The sequence below is a fragment of the Hakea prostrata genome, chromosome 7 (assembly GCF_041222555.1).
Source record: "Hakea prostrata isolate BN-2017 chromosome 7, UWA_Hpros_2, whole genome shotgun sequence".
In the NCBI taxonomy this organism is placed as follows: Eukaryota; Viridiplantae; Streptophyta; class Magnoliopsida; order Proteales; family Proteaceae; genus Hakea; species Hakea prostrata.
The window spans coordinates 38,177,984-38,205,110 of record NC_142606.1 but is presented as its reverse complement, the minus strand read 5'-3'; the positions used below and the strand labels follow the sequence as shown (position 1 = coordinate 38,205,110).

Here is a 27,127-nt window from a genome sequence, read left to right as displayed (position 1 = left end):
TTTTGGTCTCTTAGAATTATCCTTTGCATTTTAGTTTTGTGTTTTTTTTTCTTTTATCGCTCAAGATCAAGCAATATCTTAAGTTTGAGGGTGTAATAACTCTTCAAATAGAGTTAATTCTAGTAATTTTGTATTATGGATAGCTTGATTCAAGAGTGGTTTCTCTTTATTTTAGTGTTAGTACTCAATAAATTGTAGTTTAGTGAATGTTAAAGTCTTAAATCTTGTAAAAGTTTTTTATATCATTTATGCATAAATTTTCCTTGAATTAATGGATGGAATTGATCAATCCTTTTTTTTCTTGACATTGTAGGAAAAGAACTATCATGGATGAAGAAATAACATGAGGCATAGAAGAGAAACAAAGAACAAGTCTTCTTAGATTGTTGTAGACATGCTGCAGCATTACTGTAGCATGATTTTCCTAGATTGGACACACGTGGCATTATCTAGTGAAATCACTAAAAGTGCTAATTGATTAGATATTTCTCTTATCACTACATGAAGGATCTTAGCTATTGATCTCAAAAGAGAATGATCTAATCCTACAATCCATTTTTACCCTATCACTTTGAAAAAATTTGGGGGAAATAAAGAGGCAGAAGAGCCACCAAAAGGAAAAGAAGAAACCAGACACAGAGAATGAAAGCTCGTACAAGAGGAAGAGCTGCTAGAGATAGGGGAGTTGGAGCATTGTGGAAGCATTCTCCTTGTTCTCTATTTTATTTTATATTTCCTACATCTTTATATTCTAGCTGAACTCTTTTAATGGCTGAATTTATTTCTCGATATTTATACTTTAATATGAGCTAGTTTTTTATTTTGTTGGGGATAATAAAAGTACCCGAACATGTGATTTGAATTGTGATTATTCAGTTTGTTGTAGCTTTGTTGTAGCACAGTTTATTGTCAATGTATTCAACATATATGTTTTTGAGTAATTTCATTTATCGATTGATCATCATTGAGTGAATGCTATGGTTTTAGTTAATTGGAAAGTTAATTGGAGCTAGATCAATGTTGAATAACATGAGTTAGCTTGATCCTTATGTGGGTTTAGTTAATTAGTGGGTGGGTAAGGATACTCGCTACCTCATATAACCACTATTGGAATTCGGGCATAATTCGCATCGTCAATTCAATTCTCCATAGGAATATGATAGTTTTGAATTAAAATGTTAATGCATATGTTGATTGGAAGACACCCGTGTGCAATTTTGTTTCAAGTTCTTTGATATGCCTTGTGCTACAGCTTTGCTATAGCATTCACAACCTAAATTCAAATGAGGGGAAATTGATTCCCAACATTCATACCACTTATTATAGTTTTTTCTATTGTATCCTCTCCAATTTAGGATTTCTTGTTTAATTCATCTGTCCTTTGTTTATTTAGTTCATTAATCAGGACCAAATTTGCTGCATCAGTTAATAATATCACATTTGTACTCCCAACCACACTGCTCCTCCAAGCTCATTTCTTTGGTCAATCAAAGGGTGTCTATACAACACATTTTCCCACCACGAGCCCTATTCCTTTCAATTGTGCTGGTACACTACCAAACAACACAATGGTGAAGAATGGCACTAAGTTGGTGGTGCTGCTTTTCAACACACGTGTGGAGCTAGTAAATGCAAGATACTAGCATACTAGGTGCTGAGAGCCACCCTCTTCATTTCCATGGCTTCAACTTCTTTGTGGTAGGGCAAGGATTTTGTAACTTTAATCCAATTAAAGACACCCAAGCAACTTCAATCTTGTAGATTCTATTGAAAGAAACAATATGGGTGTGCCTTCTGGTGGTTGAGTTTCCATTCGCTTTCTCTCAGATAATCCAAGTGGGTTTGCTACACCTTGCAAATAATGTAGGCCATGTAATGGCATAGGGCATCATATTGGATTTTGTGATTCACTTTCTCGTATTAATTTATTATTTGTAGTTTATTGGTTGATTGTTGTCTTCTCTGCTTTCCATTTTGTGTGAATAGGTGTTTGGTTTATGCACTTGAATCATTTGGAGGTTCACACCAGCTGGGGCATGAGGATGGATTGGATTGCTTTGGATGGAGAACTCCCTAATCAAAAACTGCCTCCCCGCCAATGATGGGTTAGTAAAGCGGTTAAAGACCCAACTTCCTTAGGGGAGGTCTGGGTTCCACCCATCAGCGGCTTTTATATATAAAATCTCCCTTGGGTTCGTGGGCCGTGCGGCCCTGACCTCTATCCAAAAAAACTGCCTCCCCCACCATCTGGTCTTCCCAAGAGTTTATTTGTCAAAGTTGTGTACTGTAACAAGTGGTTGCAGTGCATTACTCTTTTTCTTCTTTTTTTCTTTCTCTTTATATTTTGTTCCCAACCCTGAACTAGAGAGTGTTTGTTTTGCTTTTCAAGCAAGGAAATAGAGGGGAATTTGCTATTCATGTAAGAAATCTTAATTATCCAATTATTTGATATTCATAGACACATCATTCTCAACTCTCCAATTCCCGCCCACCCCCTCCAGTTGACTATTTGTTTCAATTTTAGTGTCCTTCCACTCTTATAGTTCAAGCTAATTAGTATAATATCACAAGACTTGGATTTACTAGCTACCCCCTAAAGCCTTCCTGAGCAAAGTAAAACAAGCCACTCCGCTCTGATACTTAATTCATCATGTAATCCCCAGCCAGGTTTAGTTACATCTGAATATCCAGAAGGATGGTTGGTCTGTCGGCGCTTGGTTGGAGCTGAGGAAGTTACCCCTTAGTGTAACTCATGCATCAGTAGCCTGAGATCTCAAAGATATACCTTCATAATAAGTTGGGTGAACACAGCTATTTCGAAGTCGTTAGGGATCCGTAGGGCGCACCTGCTTCAAAGTTGCAAGGAACCCTTAGGATTAGCCATCATGAATCGTGCATTTCTCCTAAATAACCTCTACATGTTTTCTCCTAAATAGCATACAGGTTTAAAGCTAAAAGCAGTATTATTGTAGTGTTCAACTTGGGAATTAAAGGACCTCAGGTTTGCAAGTAGAAGTTTTTGGTGGCTTTAACACAACACCCATAGGCTCCAGTCTACACACCAATTGATTCTTCATTGTCAACTCAAACTGCCTTAGCACCTTAAGGGGGAATGGCTCTGCTTGCCTCAAGAACATCAGGTGGGATACAGTAAGAGCAAGGAAACAGAGGCCAAGATATGATAACACAAAAACCCACCTTGTCCCCCTTCCCCCCCTCTACCAAAATCAATATCTTACAGCTACTAAACCAGGGGACAGTATGAATAATTCACTTTAGAGATTTTTGGCTTTGCTCATGAGCATCTAAATGTTTTGACAAGAACCAAGCCAAACATCCCCTCGCGTCCTAATTGCCTTTCAAGCGTAATGAAACTGTAGAAGGAAAACATAAACTGAAAAAAGAACAATACGAAAGTCTGAAGATTGGAATCCAAATTATGGATCAATGGATCCAAGGAGAGACCAAGTCCTCTATATTAATACCATTTATTAACAGAATTTCAAGATAGATACCAAGTCACCTGCATTTTTCAACTTAAGACTGTTAACAATAAAATAGGTTGCCAGAGATACCCAATAGAATTCCAATTAATTGCAAAAAATAAAAAGGAAAAAAAGTAAAAAGTACAATCGTAGTAATTTGACATGCAAGCCTATCTAGGTTGTTGATTCAATGACTTCCCAGATTCAATGTCATTTACAGCGTTAACTATGTGTTGGACCTTCACTGACATGCTGTCTGTATGCTCCTCAATGACCTTGAAAAGCATATCAAGTTGCTTTCTGTATGCAGCGCATCTGCGTTTCTCAGCTAGTAGCTGTTGGGATAGATCTTGAATCTTCTCATGTTCATTCTATAAATGGACAAACAGTAAAGATTAAGAATTCCCTCATTATAACGATTCATGACAAGGAAACAGTAGGGTTGAAGTAGAACAAAAGCAATCAATATAGGATTAACACCACAGAAATAGTTTAACAGTGAAAGTTAAAGGCACAACTGGGACAAGCAGCACAACTCAACCCAATGAAATGCCCATTTGATGATAATATTAATCATTTGTTGAAACTTGAATACCAATGGGAACAGATGGTGATATCTACAAAGGAAGAACACTATATATAACGAAGCAGAAATTTGTTCACATACCAGATTCAGAAGTGACTGAATTCAGAACCCCAAGGGGAGTATCAAGTTGGCAACAGACCAGTTAGTGATCTTCACTACTTTCAGTGAAAGCTGATGGTTCTCAGTAAAAAGTAGTCTCAGATAAAAGGGAGTCTCCTCCCATTGAAAATAATTAGGAACCTAATATAGAACACGCTTGGAAACCTCACTGTTGTCATGGCATCCCCAAGTGTCGGCAGTTCCAGGAACCTAGGTGACTACCACTTTACCCTGTCAAACGCCTTAATGTTGTTGACTTAGGTTTGACCTTTATTTATGCTTGATATTTCATTTACTTGAGATCTTGTTCATAAATAAGTAGACATCCCCCTACATAAATCAATAGAAAGAGTAAACAAAAAAATTGAGTCAGCCCCACATTTCAAGAACAAAAATTGGAAATTTGATCACAGGTGAAATTTTCAGCTTTCTAACGGAGAGTTTTCCCTCAGATCTAAAGATTCCATAAATCTTAATATGGCAGTAACTTGCTAAAAAGGGTTGACAGGTTTGGAAGTTATTAGACTTTTAGTAAACTAAGGTTTCTAGATATAGAGGTTGAAGATGAATTGCAAATCAACTTAGCCGGAAAAAGAATAAAAAAAAGATGCATTGCAGAAAAATTCAAAACTAATGAAGAATGAGGCTGAGATGTAATTTAATGGATGCTTGGAGGGGATAATCAAGGATGGGGTGAAAGGAGACGGGGATGTAGAGTTTCTGCTGATGGAAGAGTGGTGCTGCTGTGCCACAAGGACAAAGGTGGGGTAGGGTGTTCCACACAAGGGTTTGGTGAAGGTAAGAGGTACAAGAAGGGGCTGTGGTTTCACATACTTGATGGGGATGGAAGATCACTCGAAGACTGCTGACTTGGCTATCTCTGGAACTACTGCAAGCTTAAGGAAGAAGAACAGAGAACTTGAAATTGCAGAAGGACAGTAAGTAAGATCATCAGCCATGGGCCTCCCTCCTAGGGAACCCAGGACTCCACTTAGTCTTCCTTTAACTCTCTCTCTTTTTATTCACCAAGGTTGATTTGTAAGATGGGGAGGGGGGTGACTCTATTTAGAACCATATTACATTGAAGGAAAGTAACTAGACTCAAGAAACCAATTTGACTCAACTTAGAAACCTACTTGACTCAACTTACAGAATTCAACTTGGATTAGAACTCTGTATTACAAATAGACTTGGCTTTCTAATTTAGAAAAGGACTCTATAAGTAAGAGTCCCTATAAAAATATAATTTTCAAAATAAACAACCAACTTCCAGAAGGATCATACTTGAAAATTGGATTCCAACTGGGACTCTTACTTTGCTAAGGATTCTATCATAACTCATCAAGGAATGATCCAAGTTAGGGGGAAAAAAAGAAGTAGATCTAGGATCCTTGTAAGAAGCATGAAACAAAATTTGATCGAAACCCTCGAAACTTCACTCATTTTCAGGAGCTCAACATGAAACCATGAGGGAACAAAAAAAGTCCCAGTTTTCAATCAAAACCTCAAAAATTCCCGAACCAGGTCGAAAACTGGGTCGAACCGGCTGGACCAGCCAGTTTATTTCTTTAAATTCCTTTTATTCACATGAAACTTTCGAGCATGATACAGAGGCGGAAGTTGTTGTTTCCCCCTCAGTACCCCCCCTCCCTAAAGTTTCGACCATTTTTGCATGTTCTTGGATCATTTCAAGCACTTTTAAGGACTCCTCTATTGATTTCGGCCATTCTTGGTGAATTATTTCAAGGGTTTTCAAGCTTTGTCGCAAGGTAACCTAAGTTTCCCCAATTTTTTTATGTTTTCCTTTCTTTTATGGTCAAATGGTGTTGGATAGTTTTGAGATTTTTTTCCATGGTCTCTAGTAGGTAGATTTACAAGTGTAAGTTGTTGGATTTGATCTTTGAGGTGTTCTACTATTTTTTTTCATTTTTCTGATTTTTAAAATACCTAAAAATTTACATTTCTTTTGTTTGTTTCATGCTTAAATGATGTTGGATTGAGTTGAAATTATTATGTGGTCTTTAATAGGCAGATTTACAAATATAGTTGATTGAATCTGATTTTTCAAGTGTTCTACTATCTTTTATGATTTTTCATGTATTTGATAATTACTATAATAATATTTTAATTATAAAAATTTATTTTTAATTAAGAAAAAAATTCCAAAGTTTGTGAATACCTCAATTTATAAGTAAGTACGTTTAAGGTCTTTAGGCTAAAATTAGTGTGTTGGGTTTGTGTTTTAAGGACAATTATTATGTGTTTTATCAGTTACTCACTTTTGAGTTAAAAACTACTATATCAAACATCGCTTGGCAGCATAATAGGCCTCTAACAAATGACAAGAAGAAGCAAAGTGCAAATATTGTTTGAAAAAGATTGGATGAGAAGAGGTTACTAAACTGAAGGTCCATCTAGAGGGAGGGGACCACATATGCTTGGATGCCCCAATGTCCCTTATGAAGCTAAAGTGGCAATGTCAAAATAAGTGAGAGGAGGGCAAAAGAAGAGGCCAGAGAAGAGGGAAGAAAAGAAGGCAAAGAGGGATAAGTTTCACGCAACATGCTTAGAGGAGGTGTGTGAGCAAGATATGGAGCAAGATGAGCCAAACCTTGATGCATCATCCCCAGAGACAGAGATGGAGAGAGTACTAGGATGAGTAGAGAGTCTCATAGACTCGACAAGATCAGGACACAAAGGACCATGGGTGCAGGATCATCTAGAGATCTGGATTTTGAGAGGGAAGGGGGAGGCAACTTCAGTATGAGGAGGAGCCAGAGTGTCAAAGAGTCAGCTCCCTTGCCACGGGACCCCACAGCCCCAATCTAGTGCTACATCTGCTGCACCTAGACCAAGTGCTACAGATCCCAATATCCGGATACTATGAATTGATCCTAACTTGTGTAGGAGGCCACAAACAAAACAAAAGAAATTAAAGCATTTGTGGGGTGACGTGAAGGAGAAGGTGGGGATGGCCTTCTCTAAGGGAGCATTGTATCACAATGTTCCTGCACACGCTGCACAAGGGCCTTACTATAAGGCAATGGTGGATGAGATAAGTGGTGTTAGACATGGGGTGGTTGGGCCAACCCATATAAGATATATAACGTATATCTCCCACGGTATAAGGAAGACTTGAAGACCTACATTGATGGTCTTAAACCGATGTGGAGGCACTATGGGGTGACGGTGATGTGTGATGGTTGGACTAGTCCCACTAGACAGTCTATCATCAATTTCATGTTGAATTGTGATGGGAGGACAGTGTTCCTCAAGTCTATTGATGCATCTAGTCACAAAAAGGATGTGAACTACATATATGGGTTGTTGGAGAGTGATGAAAAGTTGGAGTTGAGTATGTGGTGCAGATTGTGACAGATAATGGCTCCTTGTGCAGTATATTGTATTGATTTGATGCCGAAGGACATGGGGCAAATCAAATTTTTGAAGACGGTTGTTCAACAGGCTCGATATGTGACCACATTTGTATATAACCATGGATATGCATTGATACGTTCAGGAAGATATGTAGTGGTGACTTCATAAGGCCTAAGGTCACCAGATTTGCTACAAATTGGATTGCCTTGAAGAGTCTTGAGAAGAAGAAAACCAATTACATGGATGTTTGCATCACAATAGTGATTCGATTGGCCCCATTTAGATTCATTGGCAGGGAGAGCAGCACGAACCACCGCACAAATCTGAAAGTTGTTGGGAAGCTTCTAAACCTTGTGTTGACAGTCTTGAAGTTGGTAGATCAACACAAGAAACCAACTTTACCACATATATAGGCTGCAGTGGAATGATGAAGGAGCTGGTTGGGAAGGTATATCATTAGGGCAATCAAAAATATCTTAATACCATCCTGGAGAGACAGGAGAGTCACTTGCAACATCTATTGCATTTGGCTGGTGAGTTAAAAGTTGCTAAATTTTTCCAAGTTATTATTTAATACTTACCATGTTGCTATGTAGTTTCTTATCATCTCATTTGTTGGTTTGTTTGATAGCTTATTATTTGAATTCCATGTACCACTACAGTAAAGAACTTGGGATGAGGACAAACTTGATCTTGGGAGTCCATCAAGTAGTGGAAAGGTAGTTTGGAACCGGATCTAACGAAACAAGCATTAATTAATAACGACGTAAGATTGTGACTTGTGAGATGACTAGTACTTAAGATAATTACTTATTTTTTATACTAACATTGTAATTATTTAGTGTAGTTGAAGACTTTTAGAGATGCCATTGGCAGCTTCGGTCTCTTAATGGCTATTTAGGCTCAAGAGACTTCCACTCCTGGTTAGTCACTTAGTCCAAGTCTTAACATACTCAATTTTAGTTTTTTATACAATTAATTTTTAGCCTTATTAATTGGGTTGGGTATATTTCTTGCAGCCAAGGTTTAACGTATCGCATATCGGCAATGTATCAGTCGGGCAATTTTAAGAGACGTTTTAGTTCATATCGTGTCGTATTGAAGATATGTATCAATGGTTGAATAATAGAATAGAAATTACCAAAATAAATATGAAAGTAATCTAATTTAAATAGAAAACAGTAGACTCTATCTTAAGGAAGAAAGAAAATGGCCATAAGAAGAAAAAAATCATCTTTCAATTGAAAGTCTCGTATGTCTAACCCATTATCTTGTAACTGCTAGTCACATGGCTTGCGATTTCCCTAAAGCAGTTCATGCCTTCAAAGATTCAAGGTTTCACCTCACATCTTTGCTCAAATTGGTGCCAAACGCATCTTCTAGTGTATGTCCAAAGCCTAAGGGCTTTGGAAGTTGTTCTCTTCGATATAACACATTCTTCAGTCCGAACATTAAGTTCCCCTAAGTTTTGGGGATGTGCAAATCCAAGAAATTTCTCCTGATGTAGAAGATTTAGTGTCAATGGGCGAGCTAGTCACAAATAGTAAAAATGCAAGAGTCTGCAGCTCGTCACGAGACCAAGCTTTTTCCCTCTTTTAAGCTAGATCTATATTTATAGGTATGTGTCATTGAGTATCGCATCGTATCACTATGTATCAGTGTGTATCCAATTGTATCGGCACGTATCAGCCAATACATTGAGAGACGCGAGAGACGATTTGGAAAAACAAAAGTTTAGATACGTATCGGCCTTTATCGTATCACAGGCTTGCAATACCGATAAGTATCGGCCGAAATGATACGATACGAACCAATACTTTAAACTTTGCTTGTAGCTGAGTGGCGGTTGCAATACGTGTAAGACTCAAAAGTCCTTAATTTATATTGCATTTAAAGTGCTCTCCCAGACATCTTCTGCCACTAGGTGCAAGCGTAACCGGAGCACATTTAATTTGATACATTCTAAGTGGTGGAACCAATTAGGGGTGAAGCGGTTAGAAGATCTTATATATGTGCACGATAATATGAGGTTGAGAGAGGAGCACATTAAGCAAGGTCAAGATGGAGGTAATGGGGACAAAATTGAGTTGGCTAAGAACTTTGCCACTGATGATGATTAGGAGGAGAAACCCCCTATCTGAGTGGGTAGACAGCCACTGTTGGATGAGGCAAGAGGTCAATCCAACAGTCATATTGCATGAGAGATGGGAGCTAATGTGGACGAGTTCTTGGCAACAGATGGGAGAGTGCACACTGAGCCTAGTCTTCCCTTTGGACGACACCCCCGTGCATCCAATGTCAGTGAGGATTATATTGTGTGGTCAGATGATAATGATGTTACTCAGCCACTTACTACTTGGACACAAGATGATGATGATGATGATGATGATGATGATGATGATGATGTTGGACTTGGTAGTGGGAGTGATGATGATGATGATGATGGACCTAGTGATCAGGATTCAGTTGATTCTAGGGAGAGACCATCACTAGAGCCAGCAGTGACCCCAATTGAGAGTCAAGGACACTGAGGGCCACTGAGGTTTACGGCGGAGAGTCACTTTAGCCATGCTACCCAGGATGCCAATCACAGTGGAGTAGCATCTTAAGGTCGTACTTCCACTTCCACTTCCACCTACAACCAGAAAGGGAAGGGGAAGCAATATAGAGATGGGTATAAGGATGACACCTCATCATACGAGTCTTACCATCCCATGGATGTGGGTTTGTTTGGCAGGCTCCATGGGATCTATTAGTCTAAATGAGTCAAGAGGCTCCACAGCCAGATATTGGACATCAGCAGTAGCAAATCCCCACTCGGTACGACAGTGGAATGGAGACTATTGCATCTTCTTCTGGGGCTTACGGTTATGCACCTTATGGTCATAGGTTTCCTCAAGATTATAGGGCACATACACTAATGGAACAGACTAAGATGTATTATCTAGCGCCTGATAGGAGGACGGTGTATGTGTATAAGGGTGCAACTTATGTGGATACTAACTCTAGGGCACAAACATTTGTGGAGCAACCCCCTCCATCAAGACTTCCCTATCCGAACTACATATTCCCTTAAAGTATATATTTTATGCATGTTGATGACCAAACCTATAGAGCTGCAGTTATCGATTACCTTGACAACCATAGGCATAACATGTCATAGGATGTTTATGTCCATTGGTTAGAGGAGAGGATGTTACAGGTACAGGACTACTTAAGTCACGGGATGGATCCACCAAGGCACTCTTCTTGGCACTAAGTTAGTGAGTTGTACTTCGTTTTTAATTTATTGTCAATTACATAGTGTTTGATGTATTGAATTGAACTTAGAAGTTACACATTGAATGTTATGTACTTTAGTATTTAAGTTTATACTATCCTTAGTGGACAACTCTACATTGATGTAATGTACTTTGAATGACATATCTACATTAAATTTTTTAGAAAAATGCATGTGCCACCCAGTGTGTTCTTTACACTCTAATTAGCTTAAATGTAGAGTCTCACCCCCAAAATACTCCCTAAAAACTGTCAAAACTTTTAGGATAAAATCCCAAAATTTCCATAAAATTTCGCAGGTTTCCACCTAAGTTTCCCTTTTTCACCTAGTCGAAACTTGAGTTTACCTCGAATTTTTTTCCATCGTCAAGAGTGAATTCCAACAAAGGGAATCCCTCTCTAATTGAGACTCCTACCCAGGCTGGGACTTTTTAATAACTTGATTGAAACAAAACCAAAATCAAAAACAGAAGTAGATATGGACTCCTAACAGGATTGCATCTGACTAGCCCTACAAGGGATCCAAAAGAGGGGGTAAAATGACAAAAATATCCCTGATATGTTTTAGGGCTCAAAATCTGGGGTGCCCTATGGTGACCAATTTTGGTTACACCACCAGTGAAGATAAAGCGATGCAGCGTCAGCCAATATGCAAAGTGTGCCGGAGATTCAAAGATCAGCAGACAATTCCATATCCTGGATGATTGGACTGAGAGTGATGTAAACCCAATTTTAGGGTTAGGCTTTTTAGAATAATTTTCCTAAAATTAAGGGTTTGCCCAGAATGAGAAGGATAATATTGTTGAATAACAGAATAAGGATGGATCCCAAATGTAGAAGTCATGGGTGGGGCATGGGTTTTATCAAAATTATTTGGGAAGGGAAGGGGGAGTGGGGGGAAACAGTTATAGTTAAATAATTTGGAGTTATAGGGAAGGATGTGGGTGGTCATAAGGTAACCTAAAATTTTCTAGGAAGGGTGGGGTGGGATGGAAAAAGACTAGGGACCTAAAGTCAAACGAAGAACTCAATGGAGCAAAAGAAATGAAATGAAAAGGATCTCTTTTTCTTCTTTCTTCTTTTTTTTTTTTTTTTTTTTTTTTTTTCTTTCTTGCTTCTTTCTTATTTTGTTTCTTTAGTTCTTTTTCTTTTTCTTTTTCTTTGTTCTTTTTTTCCCCCTTACTTCAGTCGCAGTCTTTTTCTTTTCTTTTCTTTTCTTTTCTTTTTTTCTTTTCTTTTTCCTTTTTTTCTTTTCTTTTTCCTTTTTTTCCCCATGCCGTTTCAATACTGCCCCAAGAGCCAGCAAATTGAAAAAGAAACAGAAAAGGGGGAAAGAGATGGGCTGCCACAAGATCCAAGAAAATTGAATTGCAGAAAATTCTGCCACTTTCAAGAAGGCATGCGGTGGGGTTTTTCTTGGATTCCTATTTTCAAGAAAAGAGAAAGAAAGTGGGGCAGAGGAAAGAGAGGGGATGAGGAAGGTTTGCGTAAGATCGGGGAGGGATCTTGGTTGGATTGCAGGTCAGGGGAGGGGCTGTGGATGCTTGTCGGAATTGTTGGCTGAAGGCTGAAGATGCTTTTCAATGCCGTAAACAATGCTGGAGATGCTGATCCTTGAACACTCCTAACTTCCAACCATGGCCCCCTCAACTAAGAAAATATGATCCCTAATCATTTTTATTCAATAATCAGACTTGAAAATTACAATGAGCAATGAAGCTCATTTATAGCCTTTTGACTGATTTATAAGAAGAGTCCTCTTTAAAGAAAGAATCCTTCCCTAAGTAAATCACAACCACTTAATAAAAACAAGTTCTCAACAAAAGTAATAAAATAGGAACCCTTTTGTAAAAGAGTCTTATCTTATCCACAACTTAACTAATGGATACTAACTCAATCACAACTCAAATAAAAGAAAATAAAATAGACTGGGACTATACTAAAATCCTGGAATTAGATTCCAGCAATGAAAAAGGGCCTAAAATGCCCAAAATACCCCTGACTAGGGTTTGACCTGCATGCTTGGGTGGGCCTTGGGGCCCACTTTAGGGTTCAGCCAGGGGGGTCAATCCGTGTTCACATCATAGAGGTTGGATCACAGGGAGACAAATTCCCTTCCCTCAACCAGCGTCTTTTTTCCTCAGTGATTATGGAGGCTCATCTCCCTCGGGGTTTTAAACTCCTGATGGCTACAAGGTATGATGGAAAGACTAATTCAGTAGAACACTTGGTCCAGTTCAACTTAGTCATTATGGTGGCTAGCAGATCAGATGCATTCAGGTGCAGCTCCTTTCCAAAGTCACTGAAGGGATCCGGCACAACCTGGTTCTTCAATTGCCTAATTCCATCTAGAGCTTCGCTGAACTGAGCAGGGCATTTGTGAGCAACATAGAGCGTAAGAAGACTGTTGATAATCTATTTACCATTAGGCAAACGCCCGAAGAGTCTATCCAAAGCTATGTGCTTTGGTTTAATCAGGACTATTGAGATAGAGGACCTAAAGAGAGGAATAACATATGAAAGATTGTTGGAATTCTTTATCCTGAACCAATCAAAGACATGACAAAGCTTACTAACCGGTACCACCAGTATGGTAACGTAAGGGAGATCATACAAGCCAGGAAAAATGCAAATGACCCTCTTTCAACAAAGAAGCTGGTATAGCGCTGCCTGAATCAGCCTCAAGAGAAAAGAAGAGGGACTGGCTCAACAACCAGACTCCTCTAAACACAAGGAGACCTGAAATCCTTATGCAAGTTCAACATCAAAAAAATTTGAGATGGCCTGGCCCCATGGTAGGTCGACCAAGGACCGAAACCCTAACAAACATTGAAACTTCTACGGAACCTTAGACATGATACCGACAAACATTGAGTCCTAAAGAATGAAATAGAACGACTACTCTCCTAAGGCCATTTGAGGAGGCATGTACAGCAAAGGGGAGATGATCAAAGCACAATTGAGAAGAAATGACCAGAGGCAAGAATCAAGACCAGATGCTTGGTCTGATGACTAAACCAAGGAAGAAGCTGTTCGAGCTGCCCCTTGAGATGAAGAACCAACTTCCACCATCCTCAGTAGGTTGGTCATCAAGTCTCATCACCTCATCATCCGTCCAATCACAACCAAAGTTACACATTAGGTATTCTGTCTTTGTTTTACTTAGTTTAAAGCTTTTTTATTTACTCTCCATGATTCTAACTTGATTTTAGTCCCTACTTCTGTCTCATCTACCAAAAAGAATATCATTAGCAAAAGCCTACACCAAACCATCACAAATATATTTAATTATGTCCAAATATTACTTGCAACATTTCTCTTATCTAGTACTTAACAAATTAATGCTATCAGGACTCTATCATAAGCTTTTTTTAGGTCAATAAGGATCATATAAAGATCTTTCTTATACTCACTATAACTTTTCATAAGTCTCCCAACAAGGTAAATAGCTTCCATTGCAGATCTTCCTGGCCATAATTGGTTCTCCAAAACAGTGGTTTCTTGTTTCAAAACGATTTCTATTATACTCTCTCCCATAATTTCTTAGTAGGACTCATCATTTTTATCCCTCTTTAGTTATTACAACTTTGAATATCTACTTTATCTTTGTAAGTTGGGACCACAATGCTTCTCCTCCATTCATCTGGCATTTTCCATGTATTCATTAATCTTATCAAGCTAGCCAACAAGTTCCTAAGCTCTTCCACACTTCTATAGGGATTTCATCAGGACCTTGTGCCTTGCCTACTTTCATCCTCCTTAAGAGCTTCTTTTACTTCAAACATCATAATTCTCCATATATATGTCCCAGAATTGGTGCCATGATGGATGGTGTAATCATCTGAGTTATAGATACGCCTGAAGTATGTTCATTTGTTAAGCTAGAGAAATGAACTTCCCATCTCTTCTTGATATCCTCATCACATGCTTGTACTTTACCATCTACATTTTCAATACATCGAAGATCATCTAGATCTCTACTCTTCTTATCCTTTATTTTAGCTATCTTATAACATTAAGGTCTGAAAAAGTGCTAAAAATGTTCTTTTGCATTATCATTCATCACTACGAAGAATCTTAACCTTAATCCCAAATTAAATACGAATTTATCAACAAATCCACACAAAATAGAAAATAACTCAGAACGAGATTTTATTAAATAAATCCGAGCAACTCTTGAGAAGTCATTTACAAAGGAAACAAGATATTGAAAACCTAAAGTGGATAAAATAGGACACGATCCCCAAACATCAAAATCGACCAAGAAAAAGTTCTGGTTAGACCTACTGATGTAAGCAGCCCGCCCAAATTCCAGCAAAGATGGACCTTAGAACCAGCCCAATTGGCGCACCAAAGGGCTGGCAAAACCCTCAAAAGGGAAGTTTGTCTTTTCTCCACCCCCTTTTCACACAAGTGGATCCTAGCCATTTTCCTAATATTTTTATGAGCCAATATCTACTTTTTTCTATTAATTGGATTAGTAGTAAGAGTATTGGTCAGGGATGGAGTCCCAGTTGGAATCAATTTTAAGGATATTTATTATTAATATGCCAGTTGATTTTAGAAGATTTAGTTTTAGTTATTTAGTTGTTGAGTTGTAAAGGAGATTCTAATCTGAAATAGATCCCTAGTTGAGTCCAATTCAGTTTCCTAGATTGTCCAAGTCTGTATTTCCCTCCAAGCGCAAGGCTATTTAAAGTCCCCACCTCCTTGTAAACAACTCATTTGAAGATTAATAAGAACTCAAGACTTGGATTCGTAGGAATCTAGCCCACGGCCTGAGTTGAGAGTTAAGTGAGTTCTTTACAATTTCTCAAGCTTGGTGACAGCCTTCTTCAATGCAAATTCAGAACACAGCCTTTCTCAATAAGTACAATCCCATCCCCTACCCCTACCCAATTCCCCTTCCCTACTCCTTCGTAAACCCCTCCCCGTTCCTCTGTCAGTCTGTACCTTGTGGCAGCAAGCCCCCCTCCGTCCCTCTTGTACCCTCCCACCCGCAACCCTATCCCAGCCCACCCCCCTCTTCCTTCCTTCTTCTTCCTTCTTCTTCCTTCCTTCTTCTTTCCCTCCTTGACAGTTAGGAAATCCAGAAAAGAAAGAAAAAAAATATTTCAACCGCAAGCCTCCCAACCCCCTTTCCCCTAACTGTAGACTTTCTATTCCCATCCTACCTAATGTGAACCAGAATTTTCCCCTTGACCAAAACCCTAAGTGGGGCCCACAAACCACACCTAGGTGGAAGCCTCCCTAGGCTGTCTGAGACCTTGGGGGGACAGTTTTGTCCTTACTCCCCCCTTAGAGTAATTAATTCTAAATTTCAGCATGTGTTTTTTAACTAACTGTCTTATTTCTAGCATGTGAGTGTTAGTCTTCTAATTCGCATGTGTCAATTAGAGTTTTTGTTAATTAGCATTTTATTTCAACATGTGTCAATTAGAATCCCTTAGATCATATATTGTTTGGTCGGTTGAGATTCATTAATGCAGTGGGATCCTAATCTATGAAGGAATCCCACTTAGAGTTAAGGTTTTTTAGTATGCTATAAATAGCTTACTCTTTCTTAGTATTCCTTGAGTCAAGATTAAATAAAATTTGTTCAAGAATTGCAGCAAAGAAATGCGCAGCGTTGTTTAATTCTCTCGATTCACTCTCTTTATTGCGATCCAGCAAAAAATCCAGCAACATAACAGCAGCCTTCCTCCCCCAATTCAGGTGCACAGCCCCTCCCCTGCAGTTTCAGCAAACCAAGACCCTCCCCCAACCCTGCGCAAACCTCCCCTTCAGTTGCCCAGCATGGCAGCAACCATCCTAGGACCCCACGACAGTCCAAGACTCCTCTCCCACCCCCCCTATAACCCCTATCCCCACCCCTCCCAATTCCTCGGTACCCTTCCCTCCCTCCGTACACTTCTCAGCATCCACTATCTTCCTTGAGGCAACAGAAAAGCAGAAAAAACAGAAAAGAGGAAAAAGAAAAAGAAAAGAAAGAAAAAAGATTAAAGGAAGATTCCCAAGATCCAAACAATATTGATCAATCCGTAATATTTATCCCATATCCCTTTCAACACCCTACCTGTATCCATCATAAAATCCCTTCTCAAACCCAAGTCTCTTTGAAACCCTAATTTCCCTTTCCTCCCAATTATCCTGACCCATATAGATTTTGTTAAAACCCTAACAACCCATAGGTTCCCTTAAAATTGTTGGATTATTTGTTGGAAGATTATGGGCGAACCCTAAATTTTCCTTGAACCTTTCCATAACCAAGATATGAATATCTTAATTAAACCCAACCCCTCTAGGTTTTGTTAACCTAAACTTTTCCCACATCTTTCCCCAAAACCCTAACTTTCTCAAAATCATTCCCATCTTAGTGATTGCTAAACCCATCTGACACCATTCCTAAGTATTATGTGTCATAATATTCAAGCCAAGCTTCCCAAGGATTAGTTCTTTGATTGCTAGTTCTCAAGGAGAGGATCCTGGAGTGACCCAATTTCCCCTAATTCATGCACCTGAAATGGTAGACCATGCATAAAGTCAACAGAAAGAACACCTGTAGTGATCACCGAAGGTGATGAACAAATTCCACAGGATTTTCATGTCACATTTGGGGAAGAAGGGAAAGAGCACGAACTCGAGAAGAAAATCGATTTAAAAAATAAATAAATAAATCAGAGGCTGGAGAATGTGAGTTTGGTAATGAAGTCAATGGGGGTGTGGAAAGGGATTTCAGGATCGTGGGTAGCAGAATTGGATGAGAGAGAAAATTGAAGAGATTAATGGTAATAGAGGGCAGAAGGAACATTTGCACACTTCTTTTACAAGTATTGGAAGGAAGGACTTGCCAGAGGAAGATGATGAGGATGTTGAAGAGGGGAGAGGCAAAAGGCAACATCCAACCACAGGGAAAAGCTGTTGGGCGGCGCAATCTCCAGCAAAACCAACATGACAGACGGCAGACGACAGAAGTGGGGGAAGCACGCTACGACATGGGAGCAGTTCTTAAGAGACTACCTTAACTTGTTTTAACGACTTCCATTTAACCAAGACTCAAGGAGAAGAGGTGGTTGCAGAATCGGCACCTAGGTTTCCTATTGTAGAAGAAGAGAAGGAGAACAAAAAGAAGCTGGACCGGACGGTGGTTGGACCAATGACCCCGGTCCCGATGAAGAATGTGTTAAAAACGATAGAGTGGAATTTAAGGTGGCCAACTAAAGCTCCGGACATGAAGCCGCCGCATCAGACCCATGCCAAAGAACTTCGAAACTAGGCTTTGAGACAAATAATTAAATTTGATGGGCTAGGAATCACACATGCAGGGGCCCACAATGAGTACAGGTCATTAATTGATAATTTAAATCAGGGGCATTTACAGAAAGCTACTATTCTCTCATCCCCTACCCCTGACCTCTCAACCAACTCTACACACCAAAGAGAGCAAACGACGGCAGAGGAAAGCCATTGCTCAACGCTGGCTGGAAGAGGACTGGTTCTTCAACGGAGCTCCAACAAAATTCACGCATCCAGCATGATACACCTCTTGGCGCTGATGACTACCGGAGATGATTGACTCCTGCCTGCGTGACTCGCTGCAGCATTGAAAGTTGGGGATTTCGACCACCAACATGATAAAGATGTGAGTATTGGTGGGGTGTCTTGTCGTACTACAGGCTTAGCCAATCAATTTGACAAAAGCAGGGTCTTCGACACTCCCTTCTGCGAAAAATGGATTTTTGGATTTGGTTTTGGTCTTCTCTCATTCGGTACTTCAGATCCACAAGGTGTCTGTTCAATAGTGACTGTTGCTCTTACTGATGAAATTGATTTGAAGAAAAGGGTTATACCCTCTGCCTGTGTGGGGATAGCGGCTGAATTGCTGCATAAAATCAAGGTTGTTATTGAATGTCCAGACCCAGATAAAGATATTAGCAGATTAAATGCAAATTGAGGTTGTCTCCTCCATTCATTGACAATGGCAGCGACATCAAAATGGGTAAGAGTAGAGCTATACCTGACCCAAAACTTACAGCAGTTAAAGCAATTATTGACAAATTGAAGGAGGCAACATGTATATTTCAAATATTGTCGGATTTAGTTCCTGGCATAACTGGAATTGTTAGAAGGATGCTGAAGCACACAAGCAGTGGAACTATGGTGACCTGGAGTTCTCCGTGGAGGTCTACGAGTGGTCTGGAGTCTAGACCCAACCAGAAACCCGAAATAGTCGATGAGGTCCAAGTGCGATTTTATATGACGAACCCCATTGTACTGAAAACTTTACCAACTGATAGAAAGGGACTTTATTTTGCTCCATTCAAGGTACCAGATGTTTACGGAGTTGTCCAATTCAAGGTTGAATACTAGAGGTTTGGATATACAAGCTCATTCACACAAAAGTATGGTATTGGATACTGCAAGGGTACATTAGACGATGGCTGCTTGCTTGGAAATGGACCTGCTATTGGGCCTCTGTAAATGTTGCTGAAATGGCATGGCTGTGCGGCAAACATGTGAAGACCAGGTTTCTCTTACTTCAGCCCAAGGACAACGGGAAATTCAAAGGGGCAGGAATCTTAAGACCTTGGGAGGATGCCATGTGGAGGAGAGAGAGAATGGGTGCTTTATTAAAGGGAGGAAAGACATGAGGAAGGGGGATCAGTTATTTTGTGTAAGGTACTGGGCAGCCTTTGGCTGAGGGCAATCATAAGGTGTAGGGGGTGATTGGCACCATCAAAACCAGTTCTATATTTTATTGTGTTTGTTCCTTGTTATTTCAGTAATAGAAATATAGAATCTTGTTAATTTTCGCATTCGATTTGCGGGTTCCTATCAAGAGGCTTGCAAGGGAGGGGTTGGGGTTGTACTTACTGGCTTAGGGAGGGTTGGATGAATGCTGCAGATCTAAAAGGGTGCTTCAAGGTTGCTGCCAGGTTGAAAAATATGAAGATGGAGAATTGCTTCAAGAATTTCCTCAATACTCTACCAAGGTCATGGGCTAACTCACAACGACGCCAAGTCTCTGATTTTATTATTTCTCAAAACTGCCTTCTTTACAGGGGGTCTATAAATAGCCTTACATTGAAGAAAATAGACTTGGACTCAACCTAGGAAACTTAATTGGACTCAACTACTTAATAGCCACTAAAAGGAATCTCCTAGAAACACTTGCAAAATTAATAACTAATTGCCAACTCATAGCTGCCAACTACGACCACAAGAAATACTAAATTAAAATAACAGTTATCCAAAATGAATCTTTTGATAATAGATTCCAACTGGGACTACCATATAGACTAAAGACTCTTCAATAATTTGACCATGACATAATCAACTAAAGAAGTAAAAGTAGACCCAGATTCCTGATAAATCAAGGAATCTAACTGTAATCATGAGACCCTAAAAGGGTGTGAAGAATGACAAAACTACCCCTGGTAGGGTTTGGCCAGCCCACTTGGTATGCCAATGGGCTTGGTGCTTGGCCCAAGTTGCTGGTTCAAGAAGGGGAGGTGGGCCTGCTTGCATCAATACCCCAAAACAAATCCTAACTCCCCCACATTTTCACATATGCCAACATGGGAGTGGTAGTTCCCAAATAGGATACAGCCATCTGTCCGTATAATTGATCCTGTCCCCCACATGTTTGGGGTGGGTTTGATTCCCTACAACCCCCCTAAAATAGTGCCTATCAACACTTCCCCCCTTTCTGTCTCACCTTGCCCTCAAGGTGAAATTGAACTATCATCCAACATAGCTAGCGCCTTGCATGTCTCATTGCCAACCATGGCCGTCGAGTCCTCCTCCACCTCCTCATGTACTAGCAAGACCCTAAGTTGCTTGTTCGAACACTAATGAGTCTTGGAGTAAGCATCGCAACGGAAAACATAACCCTAAATCTTATTTTTAATTTCTTCAGACATTAACTGACAAGAGTGATTAGTCTTCCCGGTACGTATTGTTGTTTCTTGAGAAGATGAAGACATGGTCAATTGGTCAGTTGTTGCCACAACTAATTGAGCTTGAGCTGGCTTGATCGAACCTCCTAGATCAAATCTGGCTCCATTCAATTGTCCCAGCATTAGACTGCACTTCAACCAACTGGAAATTACGTAGTTTATATTCAAATAGCATTGGGCCATAGAAGAATTAAATTGACTCAGGGGCTGACTGGTGGTGGGCTCTCTTGGCCCATGAAGGGTCTGGTACATTGCCTCAACCGACTAGGGCAAGTCCATAAGTTGGGTCAGGTTCGAAGAGTTTCGCTCTGTGCACTGGACAGCTTCTTCTACACAAACTGGATCATCATAGCATCCCTTCTGCACATTATCACCTGTCAACGGTTGTGGTGTTCTTGGCACCCCCTCTGCTATCACTTCTGGCACTAGTGAGTCAATCTCAAGAGCCTTTCCACACAGCAGGTAAGCCCTCAGTTCTGCTCTGAATTCGTTAATGCTCTGCTGCTCCCTCTCCAAATGTTGTGCTAGAGATCCTATCTTAGAATCCATTGCAGACACCTAAACTTGAAGCTCCTTTACCGTAGTCTCGAGTTCTTCCACTTTGGAGTCCATTCTGCTTTTAACCATATCCTATAATCAGATCAGCTCTGATACCAGTTGATAAGACCCTAGTATTATTGCTGTAACCCAACAACCTCCTATGGTGCCCCTGATAATTCTGGCATTGCTTCCCTTCTCATCGAGGCAATTTCACCCACACAATCCCATTGAAATTGTTAAACAGAATTGGAATAGGCGACTAAGAAACAATGGAATCTGCAAAGATATAAACATTCGAATGCACATGAATTCGCTTAACAATCAGTAAATTCCATCACAAACATCATGACCCTTACACTACCCTATGTCTGCTAATACTAGTAAAAGTGAAAGCACCTCAGTTCACTCACCTAGGAGCCCTTTCTCACTGGAAGCAAGCTTGCCCCAAAACCAAATTCATTCCCCCCACCCTTCTCTTCTCCGCTCCCCTACTTTCCCCTAATATACCCCAAAACAAATCCAAACTTCCTCCCCCAACCCCCCCCCCATGTAGGCCAACATGGGGGTGGCTGTTCCTAAATAGGATTCAGCCATCTATCCTTCTAATAAATCGTGTCCCTCACATGTTTGGGGTGGTTTTGATTCCCTACAACCCACCTACTGTAAAATAGTGTCCTATCATAATCTATTTATATAAATAAGGGGCCTGAAATTGTAGGATTAGTCTAGAATCGCAATGAGCTTCTTCCCAAGCTGGTTCATCACTTCTCCTTCTTCTCAAAAGTTTCTCCTCCCCACTTCTTCTTCTCTTCTAATCTCCGCTCTGACATTGTAAACTGCAGGTCTTGTTACATAAATATACCCAAACCTGAAAAGAGCAAACCAGAGAACAAACCCAGAAAAGAAAATACAGCTTTTGTCCCCCATGAAAAGAGAAAATCCCCAAGGAAAAGGAAAGGAATTCCTAAACAAACTAGGATTAACAAACAACCCTAATTTCAACAAGGAAAAGCCTGACCTTTTAGGAAGATTGAAGCTGTCCAGAGGAACTAGTTCTTTAATTCAGCATTAAACTAGTCTGAACTTCGCATCATAACTGCAGCAATGGGTGCTGCTGCACCCTCCAGCCAATGGGAAAAGGAGATCTTTAAATCTTGACCGGCAGGCGGCAGCCTTATCCTTTATTCGAGAAAAGAAAAGTTGAAGAAGAAGGATCACAGCATGTATTTTACTGAACTAGCTGTGATACCATGTAAATTGAATTTGGAATTATGAAGAGGGAAGAGAGAAGAGATTCCATGAAAGGCCGTGGAGCTTCACAGAATTGATGAGACTCCACAGCACTCTAGCTTGATTCATAGGTGCAAGAATACAAAGCTTAATCAACCAAGGAAACCAAAGTAAATTACAACTTAGAATCAGAAGGCAAAATCCTACTTGAACTCAAAAACCCGCTACCATCCCTCCATCAAGACCTTTTGTTCCAAGGCTACCCTTTTAACAGCTCTTATACCTCTACAGACTAACATAGGACCTCCAACAGGATGATATCTGTATGAGAAAACTGCTCCAATATCCCAAAATAGAGTCCTTAATGCACTAACACCCCCTTTTATGTTTCAAAAGCACTCGTCCCCTCTTCTGTTAGAATGGTTAATATTAGAGATAAAAAGACCATAATACCCCTGAACAAAAACTTTAGGATTAAAATTAAAAAAAAAATAATACATTATACCCTTCAACAAAAACATTAGGATTAAAAATAGAAAAACCATTGTACCAATTGGTGTCTTCCATTCCAAGAAGCTCAGCTGGAATTCACAGTGACATGAGATGAGAAGCTGATGTAAACCAAGGGGAGGAAAGGCTAAATTTTACTGCTGTGGATGATCAGCAGCACTCCCTAGGGTTTATAGCTTGCGGCAATGAGGAATCAGATTGCAGCTAGGGTTTAGGATGTTCGAATGGGCCTAGGGATGAAGAGGCTTAAAGGAAATCTGCTGTCCAGGAATTTACTGTTTGAATTTTTCTTTCTTTATATTTTTTCTTTCAATCTTGACTGATCTTGAATTCTCCAACTTAGGGTTAGGGTTGCAAAGGTTTAGAGATCAATTATAGGGTTTAGAAAGGTAGGGGAAGGCTAATGGTTGCAACCAAAGGTTGTAGGGGTGGTCTAGGAGTCAATCCTACTGTGGTTTAGGGTTTAGAATAGAGGGAAGCAAAGTTATAGGGTTTTCCAGGCTTAGAAACTTCCAGAAATCTGCCACAGATAAGGGAGAAGAACGGGTGGCATGGGGAGGCCTTGGGGTTTGGGGCTGGGGCTGGGGAATGCTACTTGCTTGCTGTTCTTGAAAATAGGAAAGGACGATGAATTACTGTGCAGTTACTGATCAAGAATCAATCAAGAAGAGGGCTCTCAAAGATGCCACAGGGTTCCTCTCGATGGAACACTACTTGAATCCTCCTTTGGTAGAAATTCTCAGCAATTTTATTCAATCAAAACTGATCTGTTACATTTCTAAGCCTTGAACTTGTTGCCAACAATAAAATCTCCATGTAGAACTTGATGCTATGGATTTCTACTTCTAGAAAGATCTAGGACTTGAACTCAGAACTCCTAATTGCAAATTACAATCTGAAATAAAAGACTACCAATAACTCTAGACTCTATAATTAGAAAGAATCCAATTAAATAAACTAAAAGAAGTTAAAATTTAAGAAAAAGACCAAAATACCCCTAAGGGTAGCACAAGAGCTTGGTGGCAGCAATGGCTTCTTGCGGCTTCTTTGGGGAGTGTTTGGAGTTTACATCAGACGCAGAAGATCATTCAATAGTTTGGAGAATAGGCAAACAAACCTGAGATACATGTGCTGTTAGGTTAAAATGGAACATGCTCATGAAACAAATGATTCATTTATTTTTTGTCCAATCATAATAAATAACTTTAGGTTCTCTAGTTTCAATCGATGGAGCATGAACATGTTACAAGTATCTTCCATTATTCTCTGATGGAAGAAAGTGAAATACCAATAAATTAAGGGAACCACCATCACAAATTGATCAAATTTTTAATCTCCTGAGAGTTTGGGGAAAGAATCCAATTTTGTATTGATGTCTCATTTTGTGGGGTTTATTTCATTGTGTTGGAAGAAAGGATGATGAAGAGAGTGTTGGAGGTTATTCAATGGGGGCTGCAGCAGATGGAGAAGCGAAAGATGTGAGACAAGGCAAAGCAGCAAGATACGGGAATGGATGAGCTTTTATTTGTGTTGGGTTACAAGGTGAAGCAGTAACATGGCAAACATAAAGGGGGGTTCATGTGTCCAATGCAAGTTCAACCTTGGGTGCCTGTGCTTATCAAACATAAAGGGGGGTGTCAGTGTATTAGGCCTCTGTTTTGGGGTGTCTGAATCATTCATTCTATCTAAATTGATATTCTAGCTTTTCTTATAATACAAATATTTGATTAAAGAATAGATTTTCTATATGTCAAATAAAGTTTTACTGTGATTACTTTAGCAAATCCAAATGCCACTGGTATTATCCAATTTTGATCATCATCTAATAAAGGTAATTATATACATTAGTTGAAAGAGTGCCTGCTTTAGTGATGTCACAAATTTGAGTTGCACTACATGTAAGAATGAGATTGTCAAAACCTTATATTCTTTTCAGCAAAACAGATTCTAAGAGATCCAAAGAACTGCATTTCAGTTTTCTGCTTTTCTCTAGTATAAGCTAAAATTATCATAGTACTTCATTATGTTCTCTCCAACTCAGAAGAAACAGCTTAAAGCCTCATAATTATGACTCTCTAATACTGAATGGGGGAAAACAGATGGCTAATGTGTAAGAATAACTTAATCTTCAGCAATGTTTAGTTAACAATAAAGTTGTACAAAACTACAAATGGTATATAAGAAAAAGTAACTACAACTGAATAAAACAATAATGTTTAATTAACAATAGAGTTGTACAAATGGTATACAAGAAACAGTGACTACTTCAATTAAAACAATCTTTTGGTCGCAAAATACCAGCCAGGCAGTTTATAAACGCCCAGTGCTGGTGTAACAACTTGTACTTCTGTCTGTGCTGCTTTTTTCTTCTTTTTTCTTTTTCTGATAAATAAAATCCTCAGTCACTTTATCATCTAATAACAAATTTGCAGACTGTGTAACTGCACTGTTTATTTTGTGTGACAAGTATAGAATATAACATCACATTGTTTATATGCATTGAGAAATTATGCATAAAATCATTCCTTAAAAAAACATATAAAGGAGGAGCCAGAATGTCATAACAAAACTTGCAACAGAAAAACATGTCTCAGCTATAAATTATGTACAAAATTCAGATAAGATTTATAATGAGTTCGGAACATAGAGGCTGAAGTCATTCATTCACATGTTTTTCAGAGAGGAAAGGGACTCACCGGATACTGATCTAATAGTGATCCCTTTCGGTTCTTTCCAGGAGTTAGTGGGTGACTGTGCTCCTTCACATATCTGGAAATAGTCCATTTCCCTGAACCCAGTCTCTTTACAGCCATCATCGCTTTGCAACCTAGCCTTGTGGGTGCCCGTGGTTTGATTGCACTCCGACGCTTATCAGGTACTCGGAAACCCTCTTTGTTGCACACAAATTCCCGACCAATAATGGCCCGATCACGCCTTGAACGAGTGGCTTTGTTCGAGCGGGCTATGAATCCTATCTTTATAGCATATGCACTGTAAAATGCATGTGCAGCCGTGTCAGACTCAAACTCCATACCCAGTTGTGGTTCTAAATTTTCATCCCCCTCAGTTCCAGTTGGAGTTCTTTCAGTAGAACTCTGAGATACTATACCATTTTCACCCCCATGTGTCTCTCCTTGATCGGAACTTTCAACCAATTCATTTGAAGGACCCTCTCTAACAACCGTAGCAGTAGAATTCCCTAATTCCTTCCCACTGACACCCAAATGAAGTCCAAAATCCACTGCCACACAAAATTATGTACTATTATTCTCCGTACCCACATAAACAAATATTAATTAAAATACAAAAACCTATTGTTTCAAACTAAACCTGTTCTTTCCAACGAATTCAGCAGCAAAATATGCATTTCATACAAGCATTCACCAGCTCAATACCATCAGTTTTGAAATTAAATAAATAAAAATCCAAGATACAACAACGTCTATTTCAACTTATATCCCTTAGAAGAGAATAAATCTTCGTAAGACTCCTAATGGTGGATGATATACAAATTCAAAGTTTCATAAGTATACAGTAAAAGATTAATATGGATTCTAGAAAAAATCTTACTGGGTTTGTCCATCTTGTTGACACAAACACTGAAGAACTCCCAAAAAAGGAACGAACGATCGATCGATTCATTCAAAGACCCAAATTCCAAAAAGGGTGAAAAACGATCAATCAGGAAAAGAATTCAGGGGCCCTTGAGCTTCGGAGTCATGGCTTTGGGCTCCGGGCTCCGAACGCAACGAAGAGTCAGCCTTCAACGGTGGAGTTTCCCTACTTGTTCCGGAATTGGGACTTGTGCGGGGAGGGGAGCGATATGGTCATCATTGTGGGTCCGTGTGCTTTAAGATTGTGCCACGTGTCCAAAAACTTTTCGTGCAACCGTATTTATCTGGGAAGAAATTATTGGGGGAAGCTTTAGCTAAAAAAAATCATTTGGAAGGAAACGCATATAAACAACGATCTAAGCATGTATTCGTACCCCCAAAATAAAATAAAATATATATATATATATTAAATTTTTTTACCACAGTGTGTGGGTGAAGATTCTTTCG

The 27,127-nt window shown here is 39.5% G+C and overlaps 1 protein-coding gene across 1 annotated transcript; it reads right to left on the bottom strand.

The window, feature by feature from the left end:
• Positions 1–3,472: 3,472 nt before the first annotated feature.
• On the bottom strand, positions 3,473–26,841 carry LOC149011053 (Far-red impaired responsive (FAR1) family protein). The gene is made up of 3 exons (XM_089163688.1): positions 26,637–26,841; positions 25,763–26,307; positions 3,473–3,856 (listed from the first exon to the last, which is right to left on the bottom strand). Exons 1-3 carry the CDS (start codon positions 26,647–26,649, stop codon positions 3,656–3,658), a joined length of 759 nt encoding a protein of 252 aa, XP_089019814.1. The 5' UTR covers positions 26,650–26,841; the 3' UTR covers positions 3,473–3,655.
• Between the last annotated feature and the right edge of the window lie 286 nt (positions 26,842–27,127).